The sequence below is a fragment of the Lissotriton vulgaris genome, chromosome 3_1 (assembly GCF_964263255.1).
Source record: "Lissotriton vulgaris chromosome 3_1, aLisVul1.2, whole genome shotgun sequence".
Taxonomy (NCBI): domain Eukaryota; kingdom Metazoa; phylum Chordata; class Amphibia; order Caudata; family Salamandridae; genus Lissotriton; species Lissotriton vulgaris.
The window spans coordinates 1,222,510,287-1,222,523,613 of record NC_141689.1 but is presented as its reverse complement, the minus strand read 5'-3'; the positions used below and the strand labels follow the sequence as shown (position 1 = coordinate 1,222,523,613).

The 13,327-nt window shown below is 45.1% G+C and overlaps 1 protein-coding gene across 1 annotated transcript in view; it reads right to left on the bottom strand.

The window, feature by feature from the left end:
• Positions 1 to 13,327, bottom strand: part of LOC147727678 (glyoxylate reductase/hydroxypyruvate reductase-like) — a 108,105-nt gene that overhangs the window by 80,823 nt on the left and 13,955 nt on the right. Inside the window, exon 2 of the mRNA XM_086961683.1 lies at positions 889 to 1,019. Coding sequence (XP_086817809.1) covers positions 889 to 1,019 — 131 coding nt within the window. The remainder of the gene's footprint in view (positions 1 to 888; positions 1,020 to 13,327) is intronic.

The following is a 13,327-nucleotide window of genomic DNA, read 5'->3' as shown; positions in this document are numbered from 1 at the left end:
AAAGAACGGAGAGAGAGAGAGAGAGAGAGAGAGAGAGAAGAAAAGTGAAATGAAGCCCAAGGAAGATAGAAGGAAAGAGGTTATGAAGAGGTACAGAGAAATTCATTCCCTATGAATCTGCTCATTATACCAATCAATCCTCAGTGAGCTGAAGTGACTAAATGAATGAAGGGAAAGTTGGAGGGATTTAAGGAGGGGAAGGAGTGATATACTGAGAAGGAGCTATGGAAAGAAAACAGTTTTATGGTTGAAAAGATGCAGCTTGTTCTCATCTCATAAGAGTTACTGGTAATTTACACATCAGTAATAGCGGCCACAAAGGTTTCAAATCATAATGCAAGCAATTTTTAATCATCTCAGATCACTTATATTTGTTATAGTGGTTCTTTCATTACGGTGCACTATGCACAGGTGCGCTACACGACAAAACATTCTTAAATTACTTTAGTGATATTCTATAGCATGCACTTAGGGAAGGGAAATATTAATGGCGGTCAGCAGGTTTCATGCAAACAGTGAGCACACAAAAGGCAATGAGAGGAATTCTTGCAAACAGTCCATCCACAGGCAATCGCTTGTGTTCTGGTTCAGAGAGGACCTGGCATGGCAGTGGGGCCTGGACTGTTCCCGGTGGAGCAGGGTCAACGCTAGGTCTGATCTGAGGTGGCACGGTGGGCAAAAAAACGATCGACTGGAATACTACCACGAGCCACTGCCATTGGTTAAACTATTTGCAAGCACTTCTTCCATGACTTTAGTGTGTTTTATGCAAACAGTGAACAAAGACAGGCGTTTGCATCTGATACTGCCGATATAAAATATTCCTCTGTGGGAGAAATGGTGCTGTCGCAATTCATGCTCAATGGTTCAACGGGATGCTTTACCCACCTGCAGCGTCCAGAAGTTCTTTATCGACTTTTTCAGATAAAAGGCAGAGGAGCCCATGGGCGCCAACAACCCCCTTCAGCAGCTCCGCCCTCGGTATGGGCTCATCCGAGTCCCACTGTTGTATACTGCAGCTGGAAAGAAAATGCAAAATAAAACCCTAAATGACAAGGATTGGCAGAACCCCCAAGATATCACACATATACATAGGTCATTAACTAATAAATGTTCTGTAGCTACCTACAATACCATTCAGTAAACTAGGCCACAGATAGGTCGTCATGAGACAAAGCTTAATGTTTAGATATTTTGGGGCGGATTTAGAGTTTGACAGACAGGGCACTCCACCACAAAAGTGGTGGCATATTTTCTCTGCCGAACCCGTGGTCTGCCCATTCTTGTTAGAATCAGGGGAGCCACCTTGCTTCTGTCATGATTCTCCACCTTGGATTGTAGCCTACTGACATAAGAGTCTATTGGTCAAAGGACCTTAGACCCCATCTAGGGCAGACATCCTGATGTACTTCTTCCCCGTTGGAGACCGCCAGTGAAAGCCTGGCGCTCCCAAACAGGAAAGCAAAATAATTACACCAGGAAGCTGGGAGAAAACTCCCAGCATGTCAAGGACTACTTTCATTTTTGTTTTAGAAGAACAAAAAACCCTTACTCAGTGGCAGCATTAAACATGGCAGCAGCTCAGCAAACTTTCAGTGGTCTCAATGTAGCCGCCATGAAGGCGGATCGGCTGAAGGTATAGAGAGCTCATTGCCTGTCTGGCATCGATCTCTAAATATGGAAATCGGCCTTCAGCAAGGACTGCGGAGTCAATTCTTCTGCTGCCATGGCAGATGGATGGTTCTGTAAAGGAAACAAGGGACACTCTACTCACATGGAACCAGGGAACATAGTACATTTACTCTGACAAGTGCATGGTGTCCCCAGTGAACATGGAACCTACATAACAACCTAAAGCGAACCATTTACCAGCCTCTATTACTGTATTAGAAGGCTGTGATTATTTGATACCATTGTTATGGTCGGCTTTGCAACTTTGGAAGCCATTTTTTAATGTCACTGAATGTCACAAATTGGTAAGTACGTTCCATGTTCACTGGGGACACCATGCCATTTATCTCAGAGTAAATGTGAAGATTTATGTATATAAACATTTGAATTTACAAGTATCCTGCAGTATATGGTCTGATCTCCCTCTGACATCCACCTTACCCCTGTGCATTGCCATTGTGCTTATGATTACTGTTTATTAATTGCATTTGTCCACAGGAACCACTGTTTGTTTATATGGCAGATAGATGGGGCAGCTGCCAAAGATGGATGAGGGAAGACAACATCAGTATTGAGCAAGCAGTTGAGCTGTGGCTGCAATTTAACTTGAAGCCGAGCACATATTTTAAATATTGTGAATGTTAACAAAATAACAACCATATATTGACTTTGTATAGGTAGGGTGCTTGGAGGATCAAAAACATGTGAACTCTATAAGTGATTTAATTACACAGTGCTAGGGCAAGGAATGGCTACCATGCACAGATTAAGCTGTATCATTACAAGTATTCGGTGAAAGACTGGCATATATAAGATGGAAATCGATCACGAAAGTGGAGTTCGGCAATGCTCTTGATCTCCTCGTAGCAGCTCAACCCCTCCCAATTCACCTTTGATATTTCATCCTCTGACTGGTTCCTTCAAATGTTCCTTAGGTATACACTATCTACTTTAAATCGTGCAGGTTAACCCTGGTCTCATAGATAAGGCCAGAAACCGACCCAGCAGAGTAAGACGGACTGATATGCCTGATTGCGTCACAGGGGCACAGAAGAAGGTACTGCGGATGCTGAAAAGCATGAACCAGCAGAGATCCTGGAGTCCAAGGAAGAATCGGAGCATACATTGAGAAACTTAATTAGAGCAGTACGAGACAACAAGGCCATGCTCAAGTCCAAAATCGATGCTGTTAACATAGAGGTTGATCTTTTGAGATTGGATTTACAGAAAATGGGCAAGAGTCACCAAAATTGATCAAACAATAAAAATACTCAAGGGTGAAGTTAAAACCCTTTGTGGTGTGGTGGCAAGCTACTAAAAGAAAATGCTGCAATTTAGACAAGCCTGTCGGTATTTGAAGGTAGATCAAGGAAAAACTAATTTGTACAGTAGGAGTGTGGGATCGGGCCGAAGGCCATAGCATAGAACTATTCGTCGAGAACTGGATCTCAGAACATGTTAAACTGAAAGCACTATCCAAAGTTTCCTAGGTGGAAAGACCACACAAGGCACCAATGACTCTGCTGAGGTCAAGGACCTTCTCCCACCAAGAGAACGATCATACCCCACATTTTCAATCATTGAGACAGAGACATGAAACTGCAAGCAGTTAGGAAAGAAGGACACTACAATTTGAGAATACAACTATCAGGATCTCTCCAGATTGCACCATGCTAGTGCAGAGAAAGAGGTATAGCTTGAACAGTTAACACAGAACTCAGGGAATGTGGGATCAAAAACAGGGTGTTTCCAGGGAAGCTGAGCATGAAATGAAAAGAAACTTTCTAAAGTGAGCCTATATCTGAAGGTGTCAAGGCGCTAAAGCATACACACTAAACGAGGAAACAGTCTGCACTGCACCAGGGGCTCGGATGAGAAAAGCAAGGGTTTCAGATGCATAGGAAAAACGGACATCTTTTCAATTCATGTGATATGCAGAGGTAAGGTGCTCCACACTTTTGCCTCAGCCTAAGAGTGCCCGCTTCATCTGATTCTGCAAGTCTTGGGAACTACCATCTTCCTCATATAGGGGGAGTGGAGCGGGATATTAGGCACATACCACTGAAATTGTGTCTAAAAAAGCCTCTGATGCATTTGGCACAGTGCCACGAAGACCATGTATGAAACCGGTCCCAGGATGGTTGTTTCCGGTCCAGGGCAGACCTTGCCTGGTAGTTCGGGTTGGACTGTTCCCATGGGGAACAGGTCAAGACAGATTTGCATACGGCTGGTTTTAAACTGGAATTGCATGGGGAGCAAAAATAAACGATCAATTTAGGCCCAGATTTCTGTACTGGGGTGATTGTTTGACATTGATCAGCATACTGTCCATCAACCTCAACCAAGCTGCGTCTCAAATGAATACTTCTAATTTGTAGATCCACCTCAAAACATGCTGCAGACATTGCTGATCTAATACTCACTCATGAACCTGACCTCCTAATCCTAACCGAAACATGGTTAAATGAGTCATCCACGCCTATCCTCAACACACTTATTCTCCCGAACCATGACCACACCAGACTAGACAGACCCGATAGACCAGGAGGCGGTATTGAATGCATTCTCCGGAACAGTCTCTCAGTGAACCGCTCACTTTCACAGGTTCTATCTTCATGTGAATACCTCTGTTTAGATATCACGAGTAATAACAAACCCATCTGTACACTGCACACATTCTACCACCCGCTAGGTGATAACCTTACCTTCATCAAGCAATTTATGGAGACCGTGACCACAAATATTGGTCAACAAAATACCCTAATATTCCTTGGAGATTTCAACCTCCACTGGAATGACCTTAACAATCCAGCAGTAAATAGCCTCAAAACGTTCCTTTCTGACCTTGACCGTATCCAAATCTGCAATAGCCTCACACATGTCAAAGGCTCAATTCTTGACTTGGTTATTGCCAATCCAGAGGCCATTCCTCTTAACACGATCCTCCCATGTGATTGGTCTGATCATCATTTCAGCACTTTCTGCATCAAGGAATGCTCAGCACAATCTAAGCGACCTAAAATATGGAAGAGAAACTTAAAAAACTCCCTCACAGACCTATCCATATCCGACAGATTCAACATCCTGCTCCACCCAGAAGACCTATCTGATGTTCAAGCTTTGACAAACCACTACTTTAACGCTAGGACCACAATATTAGACACAACCGCTCCACTACAACTGAAGAGATTCTCCACAAAAGACTCTAAACCCTGGTCGACGGTAGACTCAACAAGGACAGACAAGCCCTAAGACTAGTTGAACGGCAATGGAGGTCAACACCATCCCATGACCACCCCATATCGCTTAGAGCCACCACAAACTCCAACTGTAGAAAGACCAGACTTTCATAAGCAAACCTTTTAAAAAAATCAGTTAGACCAAGCCAAGAACCGACCCAAAAAACTATTTGAACTAGTTAAAACTCATTCTATTGGCCTATCTCACTCTCCCCAAGCTGGTGAATGCACACCACCCAGCTGAAAATAATTTGCTTCATTCTTCTTGAAAAAGACATAACTTTTGAAGACGGACCAACTTAAGGCCTTAATAGCTCAGACTGATGCATAGAAGGACACAGCATTACACACTCTAGCGACCCCAATCTCTTGCACATCTAAGCTCGCCCTAAAAAATAATGCCTCATGGTCCGCCTTCACAACTTACAGTGAAGAAACAATTCTAAAAGCACTCAAGTCCTTGAACCCTTCAACCACTTCCCAGACCCTCCTCCTGCAAACTACCTAAAAGACTTCATACCGTTGCTACTGCCACTTTGGACAAATATTATTAATGCCTCTCTACTCCAAGGAATTAATCCGGAAATTCTTAAATAAGGACAAGTATCCCCCATCCTAAAAAAAACTAGGGCAGACCCCTCAGACTTAAATAACTACGGACCAATTTCCAACATCCCTACTCAGGCTAAACTCGTAGAAAAACGTGTACTCATCCAGTTGGACAACCACATCATCAATTTCAACCTGCTCAATAACTTCCAATCTGGCATGGTACTGAATTGGCTATGACCAACATAGTAGATGACACACTAAAAATCCTAGACCAGAACAAATCCTGTCTACTTATTCTGCTTGACTCATCCTCGGCCTTTGACACCGTCAAACATGATAATCTACTAGACCTCTTGAAATATAGAATGGGCTTATCAGGTCAGTGCTAAATTGGTTTACCTCTTTCCCCCTAATTAGATCCCAAAGTTTCAAGGTCAATCAATCCTTGTCCATGGCCGTCCCAGTCACATTAGGAGTTCCGCAAGGCTCCTCCCTCTCACCCACATTCTTGAACCTATTCATGGAGCCACTCACTGCTTTTTTCAACTCATCAAATATTCACTTTCACATGTACGCAGATGACACACAACTATATTTAAAGATAAACTCTCTGTAGGTCAATTCTCTCAATCTAACGTTACAAAAAGCTCAGTCTTGGCTGATGGAAAAACCACCTCAAACTCAACGCCCTCAAAATGGAATTCCCACTAAATCGCTCTACCTAAACAATCAGCCATCACACAAGAATGGCTTAAACAACTTACAGCGCTCAACTGCCAACCTCTTATAATTGATTCAGCAACATCGCTGGGAGTAACTCGGGACAGTCATCTAACACTGCAGAAACATATCAGTGCCGCAGCAAAAGGAGCAAAGTTTCAGATAAACACCTTGAGAAAATTAACACCCTCCCTTCCAGCAAACTACTTTAAACTGGCAGTCCAAGTACTAGTAATCCCTAGACTAGAATATGGTAGTGCAACTCTGTTGCACTGTAGATCTACAAATGCTCCTCTAAAAGCATCACTCAACTCAGCGGCCAGGCTCATCACAGGTTCAAAAACATTTCCCCCAACTTCAAAGCTCCCAACTGGCTTCCCTTCGAAGCAAGAATACAATAAAAAACAAAAAACAAATAAACAAAAAAAAAAAAAAAAAAAAAGAAATCGCCTGCATGAGGCACAAAGTCCTACATCACAACACCCGAGGTATCTGGCCCAGAAACTTGAGCTCTCATGCGGAAACAGATCATCCAGGGGCGCCAGCAATCTTCTTCTGAAGCCACAAAGATTTGCCAAAAACAAAACATATAACCCACCTTCTCTGGAATTGCCCCAAGGATTTGGAATGCACAACCCCAGAAACCAGACTGAATGCCTCAACTGCCTCTTTCAAAAAAGAAGTTTAATCTCTTTTCATGAAGAAATTCACTTGATCATTGTATCGGTCTCTTAGAACAACTAGCTGTAACGGAATACATAACTTTGAAATACAATGTTTCTTTTGTTCAACTACGTAACTTGTAAAACGCTACAATACCCGGAAGGGTCATGTTCGCACTATATAAAACCTTCAAAATAAAATAAATTGTTGTTTTTTGCATAAAGACCATGAATAGGACTTTAAATATCACTTGCTTCAGAAAGATATTTAGGAGTGCCTAGGGCAAGATGCACCTTCACGTTTTGAATGACCTGGAGTTGTTAAGAGAGGAATTATTGATGTTCAGATACAGAGCATTACAATAATCCAGATGGGCGGAGGCCAAAGGCACAGCCACCGATTTGCGTCGTTACAGCGGAATAAAATGTGAAGATCTTTTTCAAGATCTGATGATGTAAAAGCAAGTGCTGGTAGTACGATTAACCTGCAGATTGAAGTTCAGAGAGTTGTCAAAAAGGACCCCTACATTTTTGGATGACGACACCAGGGTCGGTAAAGGGCCACACAAATCTGGCCACCAGAGTTCCGAGCAGATGAACTGCTGTCCTCCAAAAACCAACACTTCGATTTTATCAGCATTCAATTTCTGTAAATTATCTTTTACCCAATTACTAATTCCCAACATTCAGTTTATGAACTTATCTGCTACTAAAGACAAACTGTAGAAAACTGACACAATGATTTGGGTGTCGTCAGCATAGGATAAAGCCTGAAAACCAAAGGAATGGACCTTAGTTGCCAGCAGTGAAACACAGATATTCAAAAGGGTAGGGCTAAGTGAAGAGTCCTGCGGGACCCCAACCGGAAGAATTAACGTCTTAGACCTAAACTGTCTGCAGCTGAGAACTTGCATCCTGTCCACAAGGAAGAAGTGCAAAATGCTGAGCGCCTTGCCACCACACTAAGTGCCGTAAGCGATGGGCCATCCGATTAAGAGAGACCGTATAAAAAGCTGAAGACAATGCCAGCACAACCAGAATTGCAGCTTCGCACTGATCAAACTTACCTTGGATACAGTATACCATCATCACTAATGCGGTCTCTGTGCTATGGACACGGAGTACACATTCTGTTGCTAGAAAGGGCACGTGAACAAAAATAAGGAAGACTCAAAAGCCCGATGTTGCTTAGTCGTCATGTATTCTAATTTAAATCCAGAAGACCATTGTTTTAACCCTGTATATCATGTTTTAATAAACTGTACGATTCTGGACGTGAATCGAAAGTTGCAGATCCCGTATGTGCCCAAAAGTGTTTGAGATTAAAAATAACCTGACCCTAGTGTTTGAAGAGTGTGAGAAGTTGGCCTGATATATGATGTCTCCAATTCTGGGGGCACCTTGTATCAGTCCAAACAATCCCTTATGGTGGTTATTGTAAGTCAACCTTATAGACAAGCTATCCTAGGGGTAGCATGGACTAAGCAGCCTTCAGGCTAAACTCAAGAGGGCATGTGAAGCCAGCTGTTTTACCAATCACAATCCTGTTATATCAAATGAAAGGACACCACAAAAGTTATATATTATAAAAAATATATGTATTTATTACTAGAATAATCCTCTATACTCTTTATGAGTCTACAAGCACAAGCGTTTAAACAAAAGCACAGTAAAACATATGAAAGTTGCACAATTATGGATGAGGCCAGGGGCCACTCAAACCATATACTAAAATAGTGGTATAAGTATCACTACTCGAACAGTGGTAAGGCCTGAGGCCTTGGGAATCGCTGGGGCTATTCAGGACTAGCAGTGGTGAAATCGGAAAAAGCCCGCGGGACTCGGGTGCAGCGCTTAAAGCACACGCATGCACCAATGCAAAGTCAATGGTGCGTAAAAGTTACAAAGTTACTGTTTGAGGAGTCTTCCGACTGGACTAGAATTACCAAACTTTAGACTTAGACACTAGAGGTGTATACCAATGCAGGAGCACCGGCGTTCACGAGTTACCTCACCCAGAGGAAGTGGGTGCATAGGTGCCAAAGTGTGTCGGGTTTCATCACGCAGTCTGATGGTGCCTGGAGATGAAGATGCTGCAGGCGTCCAGAAGAGAAGTGTCCGGTTGGATCCAAGGGTGGATCGAAGATGTAGAGTACCTGAAAGCAGAGGGGACAGAGTCTGGGTCACTCAGCAGTAACCAGGGTGGAACCAGGAAGGAACCCGGCAATGTCGGGCGCAATCAGGTGGTTGTCGTGAAGCTTGTCTGCGCTGCCACGTGGACTCTGGGGCACCGAGGATGTCCAGGAGTGGATCACGAGCTGTCCCACGAAGGCTCTCGCTGTCGGCATTGCCGGCTTCCAGATCGGAGCAAACAGACCTTGGCAAATGCAACCCACGCAGGATTCCAAGATCGCTTCTTACTCGGACCAGCAAGGTCAGAGCGGGTGCTCCTTTTCAGGGGAGCGAGGGCCAGTCTGGAGCAACCAGACTAGCAGAGCAAATTCAAAGGTTCATCGGTACTACGGCCACTAGCCAACGGGCAAGCGACCGGACCAACGCGTCGAGCAGGAAAATGCAGAAGGGCCCCACGCAGCACTCGGTGAGTGTGGAGGGGTGAGCTTTGGTGCAAAAGCTGCTCTGGGGTGGGGCTTCTCAAACCCCAATGCACAGCATCGAGGGAGCCTCGGGAGCTGCACGGTCAGCACTTTGTGGTTTTATTCCAAGATGGCCGGCCCCACGCTTCAGGTCGCCTTCACGGGTCTCAGACTTGCTGTGACTGTGGATCGGGCTGTTGGAAGGCAGGAACGCTGGGTCTTGTCGATCTCTGTTGCTCGAGTTCCGTCGGGAACTGCAACAAAGCAAACAGTGAGGCGCTGGATGGTGCCTGTTTGCACAGGGTGGTCACTCTTTGACCACAAGGGAGATTCTTCAGTCTTCCATGTCGAAGGGTCCAGAGTTCTGTATCAAAGTTTCAGTCAGGATATTCTGATGTGCGCTGGCACTGCTCCCACCTTTATTCCAAATCTGTGGGCTGGATTACCTGCTAGGTCCCTCCTATGGATGGGACCAGGGAAGGGGGTGGTTACACCCCTTTCCCTTTGTCCAGTTTCGTGCCAGGGCTGGGGCTGGTGTGCCCCAGAACCGGTTTGACTGGATTATGCAAGGGGAAGCCTTGCGCTCCCCAGGCAGTGTCTAGTTTCATTCAACCCACCCAGCCCCGATACACTATCTCCTGTCTGGGGAGGTGTAGCACCTCCCTGCGACAGGATACCCTTTGTCCAGGTTTTACCCTGCCAAGTTTCGGTCAGCAGTAGGAGGTCAGACTCGTGTCTGTGGCAGCAGCATCCATTTTGTGATGCTGAGGCTCTGGTTAGAATTAACCGCGTTTTAGCAAAGTAACATGTCTACTCCCTCTAGAGGGGTGGAATGCTACCCCCGTCACCAGGACTGACGAGAGGGTAGTATTCCAAATCGTATGACACCTTACACGACATGTTTTGATAAAGCCAAACCAAAGTTAGCACATAACCGCGAGGATTATAATGCACTAAAGAGTATATGGTATGGCAATATCCCGGAACAGCTAAGGGAGTTGGTCCCGACAGCTGCAGACAGGCTCAGCTTATGCTAGAGCACCATCTCACATACAACCAAGCACTCTGCCTCCAGGAATGTTAAGGCCTGCCATAGGAGTGACTTATAGGTATATATGTGTCCAGATACAGGTTTAGATATAGGTATACTATATCTAAGCAAGGGGTGATTACACCACCTTGCCCCAGCTGAGTGATCAGCCAGTTGTGTTGATTTAAGTACCAGCCAGGGGTGGCAAAAATATATGCTGCAGCCCCTGGTAGGCCTTGGATGCACCTATGCCCTGGGCACCTATAGTGCACTGTACAGGGGCTGACAAGGTGTCCAGTACCAAATTGGTTATGCACCTAGGGTGCATGGAGTCCATTTTACAGAGAGAGCAGATAGCCTGGGGAGCTGATTAGCAGGGTCCCAGGCCAACTAAATCGAAAACCAGCTAAACACAAGGCAAAAAATCTGGGGTAACCATAGTCAGGTATCCACCCTCCTACAAAGAGCTTGATAAAAGTGGACATTCTGCTACAAGTCACTGGGCCGGCTTGCTTGTAATGTTAGGTTGGAGCTTTCATTACAGCTTTTGAGCACTTAAAGATCACCAGGAACTTCTGAGCTGGGAAGAAGAAAGCCCCCCCGCCTCTTTTTTTTTTGTCCTCATATCCACCATGGTTTAAGAAAGCCATTTAGAATAAGCCTTAGACCAGTTTACACAGTATAGTAACTGGAAGGGATCATTTTGTTCGAGTGGGCAGCCACAAATCCCGCAACTGTCTCAGCTTGATATTCTTTTAGGCTACCAGTGGGGAGGCCTACTGCTGGGCCTAGGCCGGGATATGACCGGATAAGATTTGGATTGGCACCATAGTAGTATAATCATTGGACCCGGGAAAAAAAACAAAAAAAAAACAACCCCGGATCTTTATTGTGACCATACAATCGAGTGCCAAAAGGTCCTTTTGCTTTGGTTTCCTGATCTGGCTAGATCTATACGTGCAGTCTGTAGCGTTGATGTCAGCCAATCCCCATGGGAAGGGGGGATGGGATCCTTCCATCTCCTGCAGATCTCTCTTCTTGCCAGAAGGATCGTGTAGAAGACCAGGTTTCTAGCTATGTTTTGAGTTGTCCTCAGAACTCCAAAGATCACTAATGGAAAGTCTATACTAATTGGGGTACCTAATGATGCCGTGAGAGTCTTCCCTATGGCCTCCCAATAAGGTGCTATACGGGGACACTCAAAAAACATATGGATATCTGAAGCTGCCATCAAACCACACCTTGCACATGCCGCTGAGGTTCCTGAGGTAAATTTAGATAATCTTTGGGGGGAGTAATACGCCCTGTGAAGGGTAAAGAGATGGTTTCTACGTAGCCATGAGGGTTTCACCATATTTTTTTAAAAGTTCGAATGAGGTAGACCAGAGTTCTTCTACGTCTTGAGTCAAAATTACATCAGCCCAAAGTTGGGTTGGTAACTCAAATTCCCCATCAGATTCATCTAGAAGGAGTCTATACCATTGTGAAATCTCATGTTTGGTTGAGGGGGTACCGATAGGTATACTATATCTAAGCAAGGGGTGATTACACCACCTTGCCACAGCTGAGTGATCAGCCAGTTGTGTCGATTTAAGTACCAGCCAGGGGTGGCAAAAATATATGCTGCAGCCCCTGGTAGGCCTTGGATGCACCTATGCCCTGGGCACCTATAGTGCACTGTACAGGGGCTGACAAGGTGTCCAGTACCAAATTGGTTATGCATCTAGGGTGCATGGAGTCCATTTTACAGAGAGAGCAGATAGCCTGGGGCCCTGATTAGCAGGGTCCCAGGCCAACTAAGTCGAAAACCAGCTAAACACAAGGCAAAAAATCTGGGGTAACCATAGTCAGGTATGCACCCTCCTACAAAAAGCTTGATAAAAGTGGACAATCTGCTACAAGTCACTGGGCCGGCTTGCTTGTAATGTTAGGTTGGAGCTTTCATTACAGCTTTTGAGCACTTAAAGATCATCAGGAAGTTCTGAGGAAGAAGAAAGCCCCCCCGCCTCTTAAAAAAAAACAAAAAAACGTTATTTGGAATTGTTATACAGTGCTAATAAAATTAATAAAGCCTCATGGTGAAATGATAGCATAATTCAAGTGGACTTCGCATCCAGGGATGGGTCTTAAAGGACAGGAACCTTAGCCCAAGTAATCACAGTGCTCTGCCCAATACCACTCATGACGATACAAAATGTTGTGGTGATGGACGGACCATCTGAACCAATCAAACACTCACCCCCAGTCAACAGATCTGGGTTTAATCCATTACCGTTCTTTAGCCCACTCTACCACCCCAGTTCTGACATGGCCATATGCAAATCAGTCTGACCCTGTGCCTCATGGAACAGTCCAGCCCGAACTGCCAAGCTATGCCTTCCCTGGACCGGAAACAAGCTTTCTAGGACCAGTTTCTGGCATTACAGCCGTCTTCAGCTAGGCTTGCTTGAATCCAGTGGCAAAGTGAGCAAGGGACTCACGTCTGAGCATACCCTGCCAACTTATGGCGAACAAAGCGGTACAAAAGGGGGTGGTGATGGACGGAGCATCTGAACCAATCAAACACTCACACCCACTCATGAGCACACCTGGGATTCTGGGTGCCATCATCGAGAGGTGGACAGTAGGCAAAGTTTGCTTTGGCAGTGCTGGTTGAGTTGGTAAGGGAGAGGATGAGCTGTGAGTCTTCTGCATAGGATACTAAGCTGATGGCGTGGGCTCTGACTATGTCCGCAAGGGGCATCATGTAGACGTTGAAAAGTGTTGGACTCAGCAATGATCCTCGAGAGACACAGCAGATTGGTTACTTGGGGTTTGAGGTGTAGGGGTGAAGGGAAAGTCCAACTCGTTGAGTTCTGT